The 21,810-nt window shown below is 42.0% G+C and overlaps 1 protein-coding gene across 1 annotated transcript in view; it reads left to right on the top strand.

Moving 5' to 3' along the window:
* ZNF831 (zinc finger protein 831) overlaps window positions 1-21,419 on the top strand; it is a 64,109-nt gene extending 42,690 nt beyond the window's left edge. Inside the window, exons 4-5 of the mRNA XM_040331857.1 lie at window positions 8,737-8,840; window positions 18,697-21,419. Coding sequence (XP_040187791.1) covers window positions 8,737-8,840; window positions 18,697-19,428 — 836 coding nt within the window. The 3' untranslated portion in view covers window positions 19,429-21,419. The remainder of the gene's footprint in view (window positions 1-8,736; window positions 8,841-18,696) is intronic.
* Window positions 21,420-21,810: the final 391 nt, after the last annotated feature.

Raw genomic sequence — 21,810 nt, 5'->3', positions numbered from 1 at the left:
TAAATAACCCCCATTGTGAGAAAAGACCTGAGCTCAGGATCCTAGTGACTGTGTGCTGTTCTACATCAAAGGAAAAAATGTTCTCCTTAGTAAAATGTGCACATCCACTTTGAGCTTTACTAGTCCACTACCTTACATAAAAGTCACACTAATGTGATATGATTTTAATCAGCAGACTTTGTTATGGTAAATATATGAGATGTGCAAATTAAATAAATGTTGTATTGTAAAAATTGCTATTTATTCCCAAATATATCCAAGGAAATAAAAATCGAAGTATCACAAAATTGTTACAAAAGTAAATCCCTATCTGCTCCTTTAAAAAACAAAACCGTATAATACGTTAGGGTGGACCTGAAAGATATAATGTGCGGAACCGAGACATCGCCGAAATGAGAAAAAAATGCTCAGGGAATTGAGGGAATTTGGGGCGAAAAATACCTCTAGACTTAAGAGGGTAATCAGCATAAATTTAAAAAGGATTGCATTAAAAGAGGAATTTTTACATTACTTTCATCTACTTAACAAAACCATGATCTGGCCTCATGTGTGACACATTCATTTTAGGTAAGGATGGATTCCAGCACCACATAAATAGTTGAACATGATTTAAGCAAATGAGGAGGATATTTCAGAGGAAGCATATATAACAGGATTCCAACATGATGTTAAGCTGCTTGGACAGACTGACCACTGAAGAAGAGCGGAGATGGGAGGGATTCTCCGCACCGTGAAACATCTGGACTGGCAGCTGTTCAGTTTGCAGAGAGCAAAAGGTGTTTCTGTTCTGACCCTGTTCAGTGCTTAGACCCAGTTTACAATAGTATCTATTTCAGCTAGAAAAATAATTATTTCCGTTAAAAAGAAAAGCTGTTTTCAACAAGCAACAATGGCTGTTGCCCACATATTTTATTTTCCCTGTGCTGTCAGATCCTTACTCTGTCAGTGCTGGCAAGTTTTCAGCGTAAGTGCCTGATTCACAAAACACTTACCTGTAAACTTGCGGCGGTGTATCGTAAAGACGTCCAGGGCAAGCCCGCCTAATTCAAATGTGGCGTGTATAATTTAAATTAGGCACGCTCCCGCGCCGAACGTTTTGCGCATGCTCCGTTCACAATTTTCCGGACATGCTTTGCGCGAAATTACGGCGCCCCGACGTGTTTGTGAATGGTGACGTGTGTAACCTACTTACGCCGTACTTACGCCGAAAAAAATAAATACAAAAATTTAAATTCGAAGCGGGAACGACGGCCATACTTTAACATGGCTGGTGTAAAGTTAAGCAATGAAAAAGATTGCTTAACTTTGCGACGGGAAAAAACTACGTTACGCACGTGAGTAGGTTTGTGGATCGCCGTAAATGCTAATTTGCATTCCCGACGCTGGAAAACGACGCAAACTCCACCCAGCGGCGGCCGAAGTATTGCAGCCTTAGATCCGAAGGCGTACGAAGCCGTAAGCCTGTCGGATCTTAGTCAAAAGCCGTCGTATCTTGTTTGTGAATCACAAACTAAGATACGACGCGGCAAATTTGAAAATACGCCGGAGTATCAGTAGATACTTCGGCATATTTGTTCTGTGAATCTGGCCCACAGTATTTGGCAAAAGTGGTCGATTGTCCTAAGGAATACGGCACCTCATCCCCCAAAAAAAATGTGTAATCAAAGGGAGTAGGGGATGCGGGATTATTGCGGTGCCACAGAAAGTCAATACCAATATTTATAAGAAGTTTTTACAAAGTTTTATTAATTACAAAGAAAAATTAAAATACATATACAAAACAGTAGAAAAAAGTTAAATCACATGGATCGTATAAAGGGAGCATTTATCTCCTGTATAGCTGTCAAGTCTTCCATGTGATTTAACTAGCCGCTGCTATCGCTGTGATTTACGAAAAAAGAAGAAAGGTCTGGTGTCCCCAGTAACACACTTCCATCCCTATTACATATAGTCAAAACAAAAGGATTCGCCCCGGGACTTTAAATGAAGTGGGTAACGTTTCCGCCAGTAAAGATAACAGTAATTAATAGTATATCATTTATTCCAGTACAATTGTTACATACATAGATAACAACAACAATTGCCAATTGAAAAGATACATGAACAATAAATATTAATACACAAGTATAATATTGGACAGAGTACACGGGCATCGTACTACCCGACTAGACTAGTTTCGCAAGATCCAGCTCGCTCTTCAGGGGTGTGCAACACTGTACCTAGGATTAAAAAGTATATATGTTTGGCAATATGGCACAGTATTTGTTGTAAAGGCACAGGGTAGGAGGGGTTGTGGGTCCCCATACTCACCACTGAGCTTGACCATGGCTGCAGGTGTGCGGCCCCAAAGCGGCAGCAGCAGGTGCCTCACCTGGGAGCTGAGGGGGCGGAGTCAGAAAGGGACCCCTCCAGGGGCCAAACGGAGAGAAGGCATGGCAAAGGTCTTAGAGACCTGAATTTTCCAGGCTGAAAAACTGCACTTTCAGTGCACCTGCGCTATTGTCTACGGTGCGCATGTGCCATAGACATCGGTGCTGTATTTTCAGCAAATATCTCCTTAACCGTGTAGGTTAAGGAGATATTTCTTGCACCTACAGGTAAGCCTTAACCTCCCTGGCGGTATGATTATTTCAGAAAAAAGGTGCTGAAAGCGGTACCATTATTTGCAAGGAAATTTGGCATTTTATACTGTAGGCCTGTAATTCTTAGGAATAACTCACTTAAATCTGACCAAACAAGAGTCTAGTAGGCATCCCGGGTATGACATTTTTTTTAAAACAAAATTATAAATTATAATATAATAAATAATTATAACAAATAATAATATAATTATAATAAAAATTATTCAATAATATAATCAACTCAAAATCACTGAAATTTGCTCAGTTGCAGAATTGTCGCTGTCATTACTTTTATTTTTTTATGACGAATTTCCCCACAAATCGCTATCGCACAATTCTGCAAGTGATTATAATTTGTTATCGCTGTTTTCTAGCTGCTCTAAAACCATTTTTGACATAAAGGGACACTTTTGGTTGCTATGGACAATCTACAGTTTGCAGGCAGAAAGAACAGTTTTTATTATATAAAAGTACATGTAGGGCACTGGGCAGACCACTAGGGACAAGGGGTGTGTGTATTTTTTACATACAGTACTGTAATCTATAAGATTACAGTATACTGTATGTAAGGTGTTTGTTTACCTTTTTGAATTTGGCGCCGTTCTCCGCCCCCGTGCGTCGTAACGTCGCAGGGAACGGAGATCGGCGGCACACAGAGGCACTTTGTGAATCGAGTGAGGTCCCGCTCGCTCACACAGCGCGGTGGCATCGCTGGATCCAGGGACAAGGTAAGTAAACCATGCCTGTGGATTCAGCGAGGCGAGCGCGAGTCTGACTCGGGGTTACTGATCGCAGAAGAAAAATTTAACCCTGAGTCAGACTCGGGAATACCGCCAGGGGGGTTAATCTAGGCTTAGCTATAGGTGCAAAGGGAAAGGGGGGGTTTACAACCACTTTAACAGGAAGAATCTGTTAGTGATAAGAACTCTATGGTATATACCAGGCATTTATTTATTTTTATTATGCATTGATAAATATTCTCTTGAATTTCTTTATTGAATAACATCTTTAGCTAGCTCTTAGCTACTTGGCTCCTGGAATTCTTTCAGTTCTGATGAAAATACACAGTCAAAGCTGTGCTTCTATAGCAGTCATGTTTTCATACAGTGCCGACGCTCTTTCTCTTATTTATCCATTTGCACCCTCATGCTGCGTACACACGATCGCTCCATCGGATGATAACGGTCTGATGGACCATTTTCATCGGTTAAAAAAAAAACGATCGTGTCAGAACGCGGTGACGTAAAACACAACGACGTGCTGAAAAAAACGAAGTTCAATGCTTCCAAGCATGCGTCGACTTGATTCTGAGCATGCGTGGATTTTTAACCGATGGTCGTGCCTACTAACGATCGTTTTTTTTCTATTGGTTAGGAATCCATCGGTTAAATTTAAAACAAAATGGCTTTTTTTTAACCTATGGATAAATAACCGATGGGGCCCACACACGATCGGTTTGGTCCGATGAAAGCGGTCCATCAGACTGTTCTCATCGGTTTGACCGATCGTGTGTACGCGGCATCACTGTCTTCACAGAAATACTTGGCACACAAAAACTACTTGGAAGAACTTACCACACGATTTGGCCCATTTTCTCACCAGTAAGCACAGCTCATGGGGACTATACTGTACAGAATTGATTTTAATATATGACCATATTTTAGCACAGCCATGCTAGAAGTGGGAAATATTTTTTGATTATCCTTCTGAGACATAGAACAAACAAGATTTGCACATACATAAAAAATGTCTGCTCTTCTCGGAATGTTTATATATGCTCTGTGCATCTATTCGCTTATTTAGATAAACAAGCTCATGACCAAAAGAGTTACAGTGTCACTCTGAAGCTTTCATTTGTGGCTTTCAGAGGTTTAAAGATTTATAGCAAAGAAAAAGATAGAACCAAAGCTTATGAGAATGTTTAATGAAAGCGCATTTCTTGAATTCTAGACTGTGGGTAATGGATGACCAGCACATAAAATAATTTCCCTGTATGCAGATATAATATGACAGCAATTGAAATGGTATCTACATTCACAAAGGCACGTGAAAAAAGAAAAGGAGCCTGTTAGCTCTGCCAAAACAAACCTCAAGAGACAACTTTCCAAGCTGTGCTGTCAGACATCATGTGGAGGAGGTGGGCAGGCACAGACTCTAAATATTTGTTGAGTGCCTGGTAGTACATAGTCCATTAGCTTCTTTCCAACTAAAAAGAGAAAAGGTAAATGAGCTAACTAATCATTTGTATTTAGTGCTTTCAGCGGCTCCCACCTGTACAACAACATCCTACGAGTCAGTTAGACCACAGACATCTTCACCTAGCCGTCTTCTAGGTTTGATTTTTCAGGCATCTTGATTGGTGGGCCTGGCAGGGCCACAACTGGGGGGGGGGGGCACATACCTTGGGTGCCAATTTAAGAGGGCGCCAAATTGTCTGGAGTGCTGACACTAGATGGGGATTTGGGAGGTTTGATCAAGCTGGACCCGGCTGAGCTCCATTCACATGACCGGCTGCTCTGTAAATCCTCACTGACACTGATCGCAGGGGAGCCAGGACCCCGGGGGTTCAGTCTGCCACCTTGCTGCCTTGAAGTCAGACGTAGACAGGATGGGCGGCAGGGGCAGCATGTGCTAGAACCGGTCGGCTGTACTTTCCTCCTGCAGCCACTGAAAGCCAGATTCAGTGGCTACAGGAGGAAAATACAGCCAATGGCAATCAGTTCTAGTAAATGCCGCCTCTCCTCTCTTTCTGCTGCATGGTAACCGTAGCCACCACGCAAGAAGAAAGCAGTAGCGAGTTATGTGAAGATTTCAAGCTTCCCCCCACAGTGGATTGGGAAAGGCGCTGCCAGGAAGGAAGAAGAGCACACAGAAGCAGGCCTTAATAAAGACCAGCTTCTTGGCACACTACTTTTCTGGTGGCGCCCCTCCTAATCCATTACAGAAGCGAGGCTTGAAATCACTATTACGAAAACTTTTATTATTTTTACCATCCTATGGCTTCTCTACATATTCATTATGAGGGGCAGGCCGGGAAGGCGGGTGTTGCGTCCTTAACAACTGATGAGTGATCAGCTGTCGGCTGTCAGCGGAATGTAAAAAAAAAAATTGCCGGCAAAAAAGAATCCGCAAAAAAATTACACGTGGTCCACCCTTCGGGTCTGGTATGGATTTGGAGAGGAACCCCATGCCAAAATAAAAAAAAAATGGCCTGGGGTCCCTCCCAAAATCCATACCAGACCCATATCCGATCATGCAGCCCAGCAGGTCAGGAAAGAGAGGGGACAAGCGAGAAAGCCCCCCTCCTGAACCATACCAGGTCACATGCCCTCAATGGGAGGGTGCTTTGGGGCAAGGGGGCTCTTCCCTACAACCCTGGGCTTTGGTTGTGGGGGTCTGCAGGCAGGGGGCTTATCGGAATCTGGAAGCCCCCTTTAACAAGTTGTTATGTACTCAGTGTGTGTGTGTCTGTGTGCGTTCTCTATGACAGGAAGTTTAGAAAAGCAGTACTGAGAGAGCAAGCCCCAGAGGCTTTGTAACATTAAAACTGTGATTGCTTGGGCATACATTTCAATAAACTTTTATTGGGGATTTTTGATTTGAGACAAAACTGGTGTTACTGAGTGTAGAGTCTTGACTGCAGATTTGGATATTCATGGTGGTTTTAATGCTTGCATCCAAATGCTTACCCTCGTCATCCTACACATTTTCAGTAAATCCAAAGGGTCAGAGCAAGACAGTCAGCAGTGGCACCAGGCATAGGGTTGCCACCTCATCCCTTTAAACCCGAACACATATGAATTACACATGTTGTGTGAGGCTAATTTACTGCAGATAAGGCACCAAGTGAGTTTAATTACCACCCTAATCAGCTGGAGAACCTGTGTAATTAATATGTGTTCGGTTTTTAAATGGATGAAGTGGCAGCCAGTGGTGGCTGGTGCTAAACTTTAAACTTTTTTTGGGTGTGTACTCAACCCTCCTGGGTCACGGCGCCACGTTTCTCCAGCTTCTCCTCTCGGCTAACTTGATCTTCTTTAGATTCGTCTCCTGTCCTGATTGGCAAGGAGGAGAAGCCGGAAACCGATAGCGAATATTGATTCGCTAATGTCACAAGTGGGTGGGTTCAGGGCGCAGTGCTCTGCACCCCGAGCCCAACCTTTTTCAATCCGATTAGAGCCTGATGCCACGTACACATGAGCGTTTTTCGGGTTGTAAAAAATGATATTTTTTTAAAATGTCATTAAAAACGATCGTGTGTGGGCTCCAGAGCATTTTTCACGATGTAAAAAATGGGCATTAAAAATTTCGAACATGCTCTAATTTTTCACGTTGTTTTTCCGTTTGTAAAAATGGTCGTGTGTAGGCTTTAACGACGTGAAAATGCACATGCTCAGAAGCAAGTTATGAGACGGGAGCGCTCGTTCTGGTAAAACTACCGTTCATAATGGAGTAAGCACATTCATCACGCTGTAACAGACTGAAAAGCACGAATCGCCTTAAAAAAAAAAAAAAAAAAGGTTAAATGGGAAAAAAGCCAACAGTTAAAGCATTGAGATTAAATACAGTGCACATTACAGACAGATGGGAGAATGTCTAGCCTGTGTTTTGTTTTACTCTTGTGTACAGATTCTATTGTATTATGTAACTTGTGGCTGCTCACACATATTAGATACTATTTACAAAAGTATTAATAACATTCCTGCCCTGGAGAAGTGGATTAAACTGGTAAACCTAGTTAATAAAAAATCGCTTTCATGCTATGCAACTTTTATTGTGGTTAAGACATTAAAGGGCTTTCTTCCTGCCCCACAGATACCCAAATGACACTTAAAAGTTACATAATACATCATTGGAAAAAAACAGAATCACCCATCACTGACTGAACTATACGCTAGATTTAAAGATGTGGAAGTTATGGAATCCTTGTCTGCTCAATTAGCTGATAAGGTAGACCGTCATAATGGAGTATGGGAGCCTTGATACCTCCGGACAGACTCCTCCCTCCCAATATCTTAACAACTTAAAGCGGGGTTCCAACCACAATTAGCATTTTTTAAATGTATGTCCTTTCATTATGCCTTTTTATAATATAAATCCGGTCACTTACTATTTTACAATCCGCCGCCGCTCCGCATAGATATTCAAAAAAGATAGGGGCAGATCCTCAGAGCGAGTACGCCGGCAAAGCAGCTTTTAGTATGTGCAAAGCAGCTTTTAGTATGTGCACGAATGTGCTCTTTCAAATATACGAATGCTAGTTCTACCAGACAGAACGCTTCCGGTTGGTCTTTGCTTCTGGGCATGCGCGTTTTTACTTTGTACAAAAGTCCGATTGCTTGCTGTACACACGGTCGGACTAGGCACCATCGGACTTTTGTTGACGTAAAGTTTGTCCGTTTGCAGACCGAACTTTTTGTCCGATGAAACCCGAAAAATTTGGTCCGATTGAGTGTACACACGATCGAACAAATTTGAAAGCTTGCAGATTTTGAAGTTTGTTGGCAAAAAGTCCGACCGTGTGTACGGGCCTTAAAAGCACCTCCAGCAGCTGGCTGACAAGGCCGGGTATATGCGATGAAGGCATTGGGATGTGTAGTAGATCCTGTGAAGGATTTTGAATTGGATTAATTTGTCCCTAGTAGCAACCAGCTGCTGGAATGGACAGTCCCATATATCTTCCCAGACTTCATCATCCTATGCTCCTCTACTTTACTTAGGTTTATGTCTAGTATAAGTACAGTAATATCTCGTATCGCGAGTAACGCGGTTAACGAGCGTTATTCAATATAAGCTATTATTTTTTTTAAATCCTATCCTGACTCGGTTTACGAGCATTGGCTCGCAATAAAAGCAGGATTCTGTAGCTTTTTATGTATAATGCAAAGCCCCTGTGTGATAATACTTCTTACATTTCAATGAATATTCAACTACTGTGAATCTACCGCTGTATTTACAATGTCTGTAACTTTCTGTTGCAATGAAGTTTGTTTTGGTAACAGAAACATTGACATTTCTTGGGTTTATTGATTAACAGCGTCAGATATGTTGGTTAAAAACGTTAGATTTGGGCTACATAACAATATTCTGACTGATTTCTATGTGTCTTTTACAGAATATATTTTACAGAGGACCATGACATCTTCCTTCAGAGATCATACAGACAATATACTTATATTACATCCTACTGCACTTCAACCTGGAGACAAGAAAGAAGAGGTAAGGCAAAATGTTTCTGCAAGAAAGAAGGAAGTGGTGGTCAATAGTACATTCTAGTAAAACAAAAAGATTGTGGTCAACCAGATCTCAGGTGCAATTTTTCTAACCACTCTGAAAATTACCATAGACACTTGGGGGGAGATTTACTAAATCTGGAGAGTGAAAAATCTGTTGCAACTCTGTATTAAAACCAATCAGCTTCCAGGTTCTATTGTCAAAGCCAAATTGAACAAGCTAAAATTAGAAGCTGATTGGCTACCATGCACAGCTTCATCGGATTCTGTGTGTACCAGTTTCAGTAACGCTCCCCCTTGATGTCATGTAGACCTTACACACTGAGGAATGGAGCCTCTCCACTCACCGTTCCAGGTCTGATTTTAGCCGGAATGTTTGGCTGAATTCGGACATGAAATAGACCAGAAAACACACAGGATTCCTGTGAAATTTGCACCGGAGCCACTCCAGATATGTGTGAACCAACTCCATAGAGAGCTAGTCACAATCTCCTTACATGCGAAGTTGGATGCGGAAAAACCCTGCCTGAGGCCCCGTACACACGACAGAGGAACTCGACGTGCTTGGCACGTCGAGTTCCTCGTCGAGTTTTGGGATGAAGCCGCCGAGGAGCTCGGCGGGCCGCCTTCTCCCATAGAACAACGAGAAAATAGAGAACATGTTCTCTATTTTCTCGTCGAGCTCCTCGGCGGCTCCATCGAGCCAAAACTGTACAGACGACAGAGTTTCTCGGCAGAATCCGGGTTTTGACCGAGTTTCTCGGTGAATTCTGCCGAGAAACTCTGTCGTGTGTACGGGGCCTTAAGGTTTTGTGCCATCCAGTGCTTCCCTTAACATGAATTCCCTTAACCTCAGGTGATTCTGCTTAGGCTTTTGATAAAAGATAGTGATAACGCACACTCTTACACACGACCTGTTTTCCCGGCAAGAAAGCTGCCATGCGAGTGTTGTGTCGTGTGCATGCTTCATGGCAGTTTTCCCGACAGAAAAACTGCGGAAAAAAACCTGCTCTATATTTTCCCGCCTGACTTTTTCCCTTCGAAAAAACCTGTCGTGTGTATGCTTTTCCGAGGGTAAAAAAACGCGCATGCTCAAAATCAAGTATGAGACGGGACCTGGTAAAACTAGCATTCGTAATGGAGATAGCACATTACTCATGCTGCAAATTATTATTAAGTGCGAATCTCTCACCAAACTTTTACTTACACGCGATAACATTCAGCAACAAGATTCAGGTACAGTTACGCCGGCGTATCAGTAGATACACCGTCGTAACTCTGAATCTAGGCCGTCGTAAATTTAAGCGTATTCTGGAAACCAGATACGCTTAAATTAGGCTAAGATATGAGTGGCGTAAGTCTCCTACGCCGTTGTATCTTAGGATGCATATTTACGCTGGCCGATAGGTGGCGCTTCCGTTGAGTTCAGCGTAGAATATGCAAATGAGCTAGATATGCCGATTCAGAAACGTACGTGCGCCCGGCGCATTTTTTTATGTCGTTTACGTAAGGCTTTTTCCAGCGTAAAGTTAGTCGAACAAATAGCTGGCCTAGCCAATGTTAAGTATGGCCATCGTTCCCGCGCCAAAATTTGAAAATTTTACGTCGTTTGCGTAAGTCGTCCGTGAATGGGGCTGGACGTAATTTACGTTCACGTCTAAACCAATACGTCCTTGCGGCGTACTTTGGAGCAATGCACACTGGGATATGTCCACAGACGGCGAATGCGCCGTTCGTGAAAAACGTCAATCACGAAAAAAACTGGTAGCTTTCACACAAGGGCCTTCGTTGAGCTTTCTTTTTGATCAGTATGTAATTTGCCGCATCTTTTTAAGTGCAAAAAAATTACTCTAGAAAACAGTAAATGGTCAGAACCAAATACTTTACAAATAACTTTTTCCAAATTACTCTGGCAGAGACGACGCCCCCGTATTTCATTACACAATCTCTTTCTCCCAAAGAACGAGGGGGGAGCTAACCTCCCCAATCTTAGAGTGTATAGATTATCCAGCCTTTTAGGAATATGTCTAGACTGTCCAACTTCGACCTAGAAGCTCAAATGACAACCCCTTACTGTCTACCAGCCCTTCTCCACTGCAAACTGCGCTCCTCCCCCCACATCTTCAACAAAATCTGCTAATTCGAGACACGCTGATAGCATGGCGTGAGGTCAGACGGAAACTAAACTTATCCCCATGAGTCTCCCAACACCTCCCAATCAACGGAAACCCTTCCTTCTATGTCTCACTTGACCTTAAAGGTCTGGACCCCTCGGAGACTACTATACTTCGCTCAACTTTTTGACCCGACCACGGGCAATCCCAGACCGGTCTCACAAACTCTGGACCTCTTTGATTTGCCACAAGGCCATTTCCTGCCCATCCATCAATCTGTTCAACATGCTGCCAGCCTATGCACAAAGTCCACTGCTTTAGCCCCTTTTCTGGACACCCTTCTGGAACAACAACGTTTCAAGATATCGGACATGAAGCTGTAAACTGTATCATAACTGGTTACAACTCTACCTGTGTATATGTCATCAACAAGTTCTGGAGTGAACAACAATTCAAAAAATAATGCATTACGCATATATTCTGTTCCTGGCCTCAATCCAACAAACACCCAAGTGACAATGCCCTCTGTGTGACCAGGAAAGACCAACATTGCTCCACAGACTCTGGTTATGCCCTCATATCTCCTCCTTCTGGAACCAAGTTGAGAACTTTGCTTCAAAGGTCACCAGTCGTATTCCAACTAAAGAGATTTTCCCTTTCCCTGTTAAAAAAAAGAAATTTTCCCTCTACTCTTTGGATACCTAGAAACCCCCATCTCAAATCGATTGACCACCCAACCAACGTCCCCTCAGCGCAACAAAGCATGGCTGTGAACCTGCTTTATGTCAGCTAGACGCGCTATACTCAAAAAGTGGTCTTCCTCCATCCCACCGACAGTTCAGGACATCAAATTAGACCTAACATCTCTGCTGGACAAAGAAGAGTTAGATGCAAGCTTATCCAGACACGGCCTGACACCCCGATTTCGGCTTAAATGCTCACCATTCATTGCCACAATACTACCATCAACAGATCTTCCTGGACACCTTCCCCCTCCCGCTACAAGCAATGGATCCCTCACAGTACCTACAAGACCTGGCTCTCCTTAAGATCATACTATGGATCAAACTAACTATCACCTGAGTTTAGTGGCACCACAACCTCTTCCTCTGTTATTAGCTTTCAATGTTTAATGCCACCCACCCACAACAAAACACAACACATCACAGTTCAGTGACTACCCTGGGTCACCCCTACCCCTCCATGGTGAACACTGGTCTATACAGATCTAACACTATCCCTAACCCCTGAACTCCAGATTGCTTTACATTGTATCCATGATGTCATCTTTGCCTAAAGGGCATCTTTTTTCACACTACTCCATCCATAGTCTCCACAGAAAAAATACTCCCCTTTGCCTACATAGTTGTCACACTCTCTTTTTGACTATTATATCTTTCAATCAGTTACTGTGAGATGTGGGCTAGGGGATCTAGACTTTCCTCATAGGAGGGAAGCCTCAGAGCCCCCAACCCATCTGCCTCTCCCCTTTCCTCTCCTGCACCGGATCCGAGGAGGAGCAACGCCAGGGATGGGAAGATGTCCCTCCGTCCTTCAAATCATACTATAATCTCACAGTTGCAAACTTATCTTTTCCTGTATTTCTATTTCTGACTCTATTAGTATTCGCCTGCATGCAAACTAAAAATGTTTGTTATCAGGCCTACCCTCTACTCAGGGAAAGCCTCAGCAAGACCACTTGGAATGAAACTTTGTTCCCTCATGTTGGAAAACCAATAAAGTATAAAAAAAAGAAGGAAGGTCTCTCTCGGAGTCTGGAGTCAATGGGAATGGCAAATGTGATTAACTTCTCCAGATCCGTAGGTATGTCTCGGGTTGCTATCTCATCCTTAAAGTTATCCGAGAGACCATGAGAAAAAGTAGCCACGAGGGCATCATTGTTTCATGCAACCTCTGCTGCCAGAATACGGATCTCAGTGGCGTAATCAGCAACAGTTCTCGTACTCTGTTTGATAGACTTGAGGCTCTTGGCAGCAGAAGTGGAACGAGCGGGAATGTCAAATACCCTTTTAAAGGAAGCCACAAACTTAGGGTAACTCAGGACAATGGGTTTTTAAATCTCCCATAGAGGGTTTGCCCAGGCCAAGGCTCTATCAGAAAGCAAAGAAATAATGAACCCTTCTTTGCTTCTGTCCATGGGGAATGCCTGGGGCAGCATCTTAAAATATATCCCAACCTGGTTGAGAAACCCTCTGCATTGAACTGGATTACCCCCAAATTGTTGGGGAAGCGGAGCTGAACCAGATGTACCTCTTATAGAGGTAATATTTGAGGCAGGCACCTGCACAGAGACTGTAGCAGCAGCATGGATGACCTGTAACACTGGTTGTACCGGAACAGCCACAGTGGAAGTATCCAGGTGAGCAGTGCAAATTGGGAGCATCTGTAATGGCAAACTGGTCCATGCGGTGATCTTGCTCATTCAATCTGGAAAAAAAAATACTCAATGGATTGCCTGCATCTTCTGAGACAGAAATTCAGTAAAAATCACACCTTTTACTGTAATGGTAAAAATGGTACAGATCAGTATACATAGCCAAAACATAAGCCAGGCATAGGAGGCCAAGGCAGGTAGTCAGACAGGCCCGTAATCGGGAAACCAGAGATCAGCGTAGTCATAGGCAGAAAAACAGGATCAGGAACCAGAAGGGATGTCAGCCAGGCAAAGTCTTTCACAGGAACACAGCAGAGAAACTCTAGATATGTTTGACCAAGCGAAGGCAGAAAACGAATGAACAAGGCAGTTTTAATAACTAGAAGGGGCTGGTTGTAGGCGGGACTGATGAGAAGATAATGATAACTAGGTGAGCCACTGAGGAATCAATGAGTGCTGACAATTATCCAACAGCTTAGCAGCCTGATCACAGAGAAGAGAGCTGCTAAGAGCCCAGCGCTAACACAAATTCCTGCCTCCTGGACTGGCTCCTATGATAGATAGCACACTGATTCATTTTCCTGGCATGGGACCAGTGTGCTATCTATTATAGTGGCCGGTCTGGGTGGCGGGACTTTGATAGCGGCCAGCATTTCAGATCCAAGCTGTGTCACAGCAGGACAACCTCTCTCTGTGTGATCCGACCGGCTCTCCTCCCGATAGTTTCCTGGCTGATTGCTTTCTGGCCGAAGTGGTGCAGCCTTGTTTAAAAACCACACTCGCCCTCAGCTTATTTCCACTCGCCAACTGCGAGCAGGTGAGTGTAAATTTTGAGTGCTGCTTTAGACCATTTAACATTTGTCAGAGGCCTGTTTCAAATTCGATACACTTTGGTCACATAGGCCCAGATTCACATACATCGGCGCATATTTATGCGGGCGTAGCGTATCTTATATACGGTACGCTGACGCAGCACACAGATGCAAGCACTGGATTCACAAAGCACTCGCTTCCACTCGCTCTTAAAGATACGCTGGGTTTCCTCGGCGTAAGCCAGCGTAGGTGGAAGTGGGCGTGAGCCATGCTAATGAGGCGTGACCCATGCAAATGATGGATTGAGCGTCATAAAGATACGAATAACGTAAGGCGCATGCGTCGTCCTGTGGACGCATACCAGTGTACATGCGCAGAATCACGTCGAAACTACTCCCTAAGATACGACGGATCACTGCCTACGACGTGAACGTAACCTACGCCCAGCCCTATTCACGTACTACGTAAACGACAAAAGATATGACGGCGTGTGTTCCCTGGTTCATACCTTTGCATTAGTTGGGCCTCCTATATGGGGAATAACTTTACGGCGGACGTACGGCTTCCGCAAACCGCATATATTATGCGCCGGGCGCAACTACGTTCGTGAATCGGCGTATCTCCCTCATTTGCATATGTGCATAGAAAATCTATGGGAGCGGCAAATGCGCCCAGCGTAAATATGCGCCCACGATGCGACGGCGTAGGAAAGTTACGTCGGTCGGATAAAGCCTATTTTCAGGCGTATCTCAGTTTTTGGGCACGGCGCATAGATACGACGGCGCATACTTACACTTACATGGCGTATATGGAGATACGTCGGCGTAAGTGCTTTGTGAATCTGGGCCATAGGGTTTGGAGGATGCAATGCAGCAGGGGATATAGTCTCCCAAAACTCCTAGAAAAGTGCTAAATGCTAAACAGTCCGACAAAGACTTCAGTGCTGGAATGGAGGGAAGAAATGAGACACAGTCCACCAGAGAGGTGAGTATATTACATCTTCTATTGTAGGGACCTGCTATTCAGATATGTTTAGGGAGCTGACAGGATCTCTTTAAAGTGTACCACTTTGCTGTACAATAATTGAACTGAAAGTTGCTGCATTAGCATTTTAGTCTGAGTCTATGCAGGGCCCAATTAACAAACCCCATTGCTCTTTACTCCTAGCTGGCAACCTCTGCTACGTGGAGGGTCTTCTGATATCTATGCATTAAATAGGATAATGTATGAAAGCTCCAAATGTACATTTGTAGCTGTGTCATTGTGGCCAGTGTGATGAGATCAGAGTACAAGATCCTGGGTTCACTCCTGCTTACCTGGATAATCCATTCCCGAATACCAGCATAATCATTTTCACATGTATACTGTATTTCTTTATTCTATCGCTTCTAAGAATTCACTTGAAATGTGTGTAAAAAGACATCTGTTACTACCGAAAAAATTCACAAAACTGTAAACAATTTTTCAAATTGAAGTTGTAGTGAAACATTTTGACCATTTTGCCCATTCTAAGAATGTTAAATTGTTCCACATGTTGCTCTTTTACGAATAACTTCATAATGCTCAGCAGCAGGAGGGTTATGGTTGGGGATGCAAGTCGAGACCTCTGTTTTACACATGTGTTGCGCACCTTCCCAGAATTGCAGTTTCCAAACACAGCCATCGACCATTGCATTTGGAATCCTGTGTGAAGCAAGTTTAGACCTAACTAAAAAGTATTGGACTGTCAGTAAACTGAAAAAAGCATTCACAATGTTTTAGCATTTGTCATTTTAATAGCTCTATCTGGTTTACTTGCTACGATGCTTTCAGTAATTTTATTTGTGCAGCTTTCATGTTAAGTTGTTTTTGGAAAAATTATGCCCATCTTTACGGTATAGTGATGGTGAGTTCTACCACTTTGCTAGTCAAAGTTAGCAATATCTGTTCTTTTAACTGTTATATATGGTATATTTGGTTACAGCGACCACAGACATAGTGATAGTTGTCCTATACATGCAATCTTTGTTAAACCACTCATGAATTCAACAGTGCATGTGGTGTGCATGATTATAGCATTTGAACCTGAGGAACGTTTGGTCATAAAACTTTGTATTAAAAGTATATGATTCAAAATACTGTATTGTTACTGTACTGTAATTCTTGCTGTGTTGTCTCCCTTATATTCTAAATGCTGCGTAAACTGTAGGCGCTATTTAACCACTTGACCACCGGGCCTATTCTGGCACTTCTCTCCTTCATGTGAAAATCACAATTTTTTTGCTAGAAAATTAATCAGAACCCCCAAACATTATATAGTTTTTTTTAGCAGACATCCTAGGGAATAAAATGGCAGTCATTGCAATACTTTTTGTCACACCGTATTTGCGCAGCGGTCTTACAAGCGCACTTTTTTTGGATAAAAATCACTTTTTTGAATTAAAAAATAAGACAACAATAAATTTTGCCCAATTTTTTTATATATTGTGAAAGATAATGTTACGCCGAGTAAAAGGATACCCAACATGTCACGCTTGAAAATTGCGCCCGCTCGTGGCATGGTGTCAAACTTTTACCCTTAAAAATCTCGATAGGCGACGTTTAAAAAATTCTACAGGTTGCATTTTTTGAGCTACAGAGTAGGTCTAGGGCTAGAATTATTGCTCTCGCTCTAACGATCGCGGCAATACCTCACTTGTGTGGTTTGAATACCGTTTTCATATGCGGGCGCTACTCGCGTATGCGTTCGCTTCTGCGCGCAAGCTCGTCGGGATGGGCCGCTTTAAAAAAAATTTTTTTTGTTTTCTTATTTCTTTTTATTTAGTTTTATAATTTTTTACACTGAAATAAAAAAAAAAAAATTGATCACTTTTATTCCTATTACAAGGAATGTAAACATCCCTTGTAATAGAAAAAGCATGACAGGTCCTCTTAAATATGAGATCTGGGGTCAAAAAGACCTCAGATCTCATATTTAGACTTAAATGCAAAAAAAATAAAAAATAAATAAAAATGTCATTTTTTCAAAAAAAAAAATGTTTCTTTAAGAGGCTGGGCGGGACTGACGTTTTGACGTCACTTCCGCCCAGCAGAGCTATGAGGACGGGTGAAGGAGATTTCTCCTTCAGTCCCGTCCCCGCTCAGCTGCCGGACACATCCGATCCCCTCCGCCGCTACCGACGGCTCCGGTAAGCGGCGGAGGGCGCGGGAGAGCGGCGGGAGGGGGGGTGCCCCTCTCCCGCCACCGATAACGGCGATCTCGCGGCGAATCCGCCGCGGAGACCGCCGTTATCGTGTACACCACCGCCCCCTGAAAAGATGAATATCTCGGTTGTGGCAGCAGCTGCTGCCGTTATCGAGATATTCAACTTTAAAAACAGGACGTCTTTTTGACATGGGGCGGTGGTCAAGTGGATAAATCATGTATCATAATAATAGTTTAGGAATTAATTTGATAGACAGATTATAAACAGAATGAAACAGCCATCAGAGTTTCTGAATGGACCTACTTGCTTGGTTTCCAGAATTAGTTACCTGCTTAAAGTGATTGTAAAGCCTAAACTTTTTTTTACCTTAATGCATTCCCTGTATTAAGGTAAAAAATTTTAAGTTTTCAGCAAGGCTACTTCAGTTCCCCTTTACTTACGCAAGCCCTCATTTGATCCAGCGCCATGCACGCCTTCAGCTCTTCTCTCCCCTTCCTTCCGGGTCTCGTTGGCTTTGCTGGGGCTCTGGGAACCATTGGCTCGCAGTGCTGTTAATCAAAACCAGTGACGAGCTAGCGGGCAATGGGGTCGAGTCCCGCTGCCTGTGTGAATGGACATAGCAGCGGGGCTTAGGTATGAGCACACACGAGTGGCTTCCCATGGGGGCACTGGACAGAGAGGAAGGGCCAGGAGCGCCAGCGGAGGACCCAAATAGAGGAGGTTCGCGCCCACTCTTTGCAATTCCATTGCACAGAGCAGGTAAGTATATACATATTTGTTGTCATTTTTTTGTTTTTATTACTTTTACAATCACTTTAAAATGTATTAGCTTAATAAACATTGTGGAACATTTGTGTTTAAGATAACCATATAACCTTCATAACTGTGAGAAATCTGTTTAGGATTTGCCTAAATTTTTTTTGCTAAATTAGCAACTATTTAAAATTGGCATAATTCTGAGCAATTTAAAGTTATTGCAGTTACTTTGTTTTAACCATGTAGTCCTCAGGTACATATTTTTGTCTTTTACATTCCAGCCTGCAACTTTTAAATGGTTTTAGTTTTTATCAGAGTCTCTATTATGAAAGCTTATATAAGACAGTGAAGTCATTTTGTGAATATTTCTTTTTTTTCCCTTACTTAAATAGTATAATACAGGCTAAATTATTAATACATTTTGTCAGGTATATGAAATAACCATCATTGATTGGATTGTTGACCAATTTCTATATCTCAGGAGGTCTGATGCCAAATGTCTTTGGTTGCCTTAAGAAAAGTTATCATTGTTGTGACTATTCAGAATATTTTCATTGGGGTTTGTTTTGTTTTCAATAGGGTGATTGTGGACAAGAGATGGACAGTCATATACATGAAGGTACATCTACAAAAATAGCCTCAGCACCATTGTTTGCTCCTAAACCCCAGATCACTGCTGGAGAAAATTCCAAGTTACAACTCCCTGAAGTGTTTTCCAGTCTAAAATTCCCCCAAACAACATCCTTAAGCTGGCAGAAGTCATGTAATCTTCCCACTAGCAAAGAGGAAACAACATCTGACCAGTTAACATCTGAATTTAAACGGGTTCACCTACAACAAGATCTAGTTGATGGTCCCCCTCAAAAGCATGGGAGAAGAATACTGCATAGGTCCAAAACCATAGGACATAGTATGGGGGAGGAAACCATAGGACCAAATAACAATCTTGCATTACATAACAGCAGTTTGCCCCTTTTGACAAATGTTGACCTGCAGTGTAGAGTTCACACAGATTCCTTAAATATTGTATGCAGTCCATCTCTACAAAACACCAGGAAATCTGTAATTGGTGGATGTAGACCTTCAGATCACAATTCAGATTCTGGGAAGGCTATAGAATCTCGAGAATTATCAATGGCCATGAATGTTCCTTCACAGAATGATTGTCGTGCTTCAAAACCTGAGGAGAAAAGTCTTAAATTTCAGAAGAAAGTTAACCTTGAGGTTATGAGAAAGCAAACCCATGTGGAATATAGTGATACCAGCAGTGATGATGAAGATCGACTGTACATAGAAATCGAAAGAGAGTGATTTGGAATAATAACATCATATACCCATGATCTTAATATCTGCCAAAAGACAATTCCTCTTCTGTGGAATCGGAAAGTAATTTTTGTGGATTTCTTTCATTTTACTACTCGTTTATATTGACTAATGAATAGCAAGATATAATAAGGTTCTTTTTCATCTTTACCGGGTTATTTACTTTTTTTTCATTACCCTAAACCATTATTTGAGGCTGCGTACTGCCAAGGACATGCTTTCCTTGTAGATATTAATTTAAAGAGTACTAGCTACCTAAACAATGGGCATCTTTCAGTAGAAAATCTGAGCTGAACTTTTAAAAGGGTCGTGGAAAGCTGACTGCAAAATTTCACCAAGACAGGGATAGGATATCATTGCTGGGCTTGCATGTGGAGGATAAAACAGTCTCTAAAAGGTTAAGTGATGTGATAGCACATAAACCCCTTCTTATCATAAGGGTGTGTTATAAATTGGATTTTTATACAGGAATCCCTCCCCCCCTTTATATAAACCGGTTGTGGGTAACAACATTTTTTACTGCCCTCATTATCACCACCAGCAGTGATGGCTGGTGCTCAATATTTTGTGAGGGGGGGCAAACCCACACCCCCTCCTGCAGATGGGAAGGTGGCGATGAGAGGCCTCCCTACCTTAGGAGGTAGATGATAAGGATCCGGGGTAAAATCCTATTAAAATCCATGCGTCCGGCGCCCTGCATGTAGATTAGGAGCCGGGCTCATGGATTACAGGGACGGTACCATGCACCCTTTATGGACGGGCCGCCACTGACCACCAGCACTAGGTTTACTACTACTACTTGTTTAGATTAAACCATGGCAGCCATAGAATGCAGAGGGCCCCTGTGTGAATGAACAGTTTGGGCCTCTTTTTGACATTTATCATTTATTCCATGTAACAAATTGCATTCTTCCTGCATGCTAACATACCAGCTAACATACCAGATATGGCGAAAAAGTTATTTGGTACCTACAGGAAGTCACATGGCACCTGCAAGTGTAAGTTCCTATTTTGCCACCTTTTAGCCTCTTACTATTCATTCCAGCCACATCTTCCCCAGTTTCACCAGAAATATTGACATTGCTTTCAGTAACAAAAATTGATCTAGGTTGTGTGTTCTTCCATTGCAATGACAGGTCCTCTTCAGCTGAATGCATCTGGTCAGTGATGTGACTTTACTTGCTCTCCCTTGTATGGATGGGATTCTAGTGAATTATTTACTGGTCATTCCAGCTACTGTCAAAGGTGGGTGCATAAAGCATGGAGTAGTCAGGTTCAGGAAATTGCACAAAATAGACACCATTTAAATAAAGAAATAAAAGCTTAGAGGCAATTTACAGTTCATTATAGGTTAATGTTATCAAATTTTTTTGACGAATTGTATTATCCTAATTAACTTAGGAGTGGTTATAGATAGTAGGTTCAGAACGCTAAGTTTTATTTTGTGATTTCGTTGTTTTTGATGTATAATTGTAACAAATTCCAGCTTTTTATCCGAATGTTTACAGTACTGTTCTCTGCCATTTTATATATTATTATATTTTTTGTGGTACTATATTGATTCCAGGTGTCATTGGCATTGACACACATCTTGCAGCATAAGCATTGAATGTTTTAATGTTATTGTGTTTTTTAAAGCTTTAAACCTGTAAGAGGTAATGTGCATTTTTTTTGTGTTTTCTTTTTGCCTTCCCCACTTGATGCTTTTTGACAATCAATATAGTTTTATATCTATATAATGTATAATATTTACTTACTGCTTGTATTTTACATAAAACTGACATGCAAAGGATTTCAGGAATTTCCATTTTGGAGCTGTTATTTTCTAGTTTGACATTAGTAGTAAAAAATAAAAAAATAAAAAAACAAACAAATTAAATTTAACCCTGGGCAATTTGAACTGGATATATAATAAAAAATAATGCATAAGTAGAGATTGTTGTCACAAAAAAGAATTATATATATATATATACTGTATATATATATATATATATATATATATATATATATATATATATATGCAGCTGTATGCAAATCGCTGCTTTATCTCTGAAAGTTGAGCTTGACTGTGTCCTCTGATAAACATTTCTATAGGTTGTTCAATGTAATGGGTAGCCACATAAGCCAGTAGGGAAACTTGGAAAATGGGAAGGAGCCAAGCTTAGCTTTATTAGAAAAAGTTACATCCTGTATATTACTTCAGCTGTTTCTTTGGATCTATCAACCACTTTGATATGCAGTTTTTACTTTAGACAGGCCTTTCACAGTCAGTTTAGTGGGCCTCTAAGGTTCACTAGATAATGTGATGGTGCATTGAAGATCTGCAGTTGACCATAGTTACCATACCCTAAATCTGTTCATCAGTGTAGT

Source organism: Rana temporaria, chromosome 12, assembly GCF_905171775.1.
Source record: "Rana temporaria chromosome 12, aRanTem1.1, whole genome shotgun sequence".
Classification (NCBI taxonomy): Eukaryota; Metazoa; Chordata; class Amphibia; order Anura; family Ranidae; genus Rana; species Rana temporaria.
Note: the sequence above shows the minus strand (reverse complement) of the source record. Positions and strands in the feature narration are given on the sequence as shown.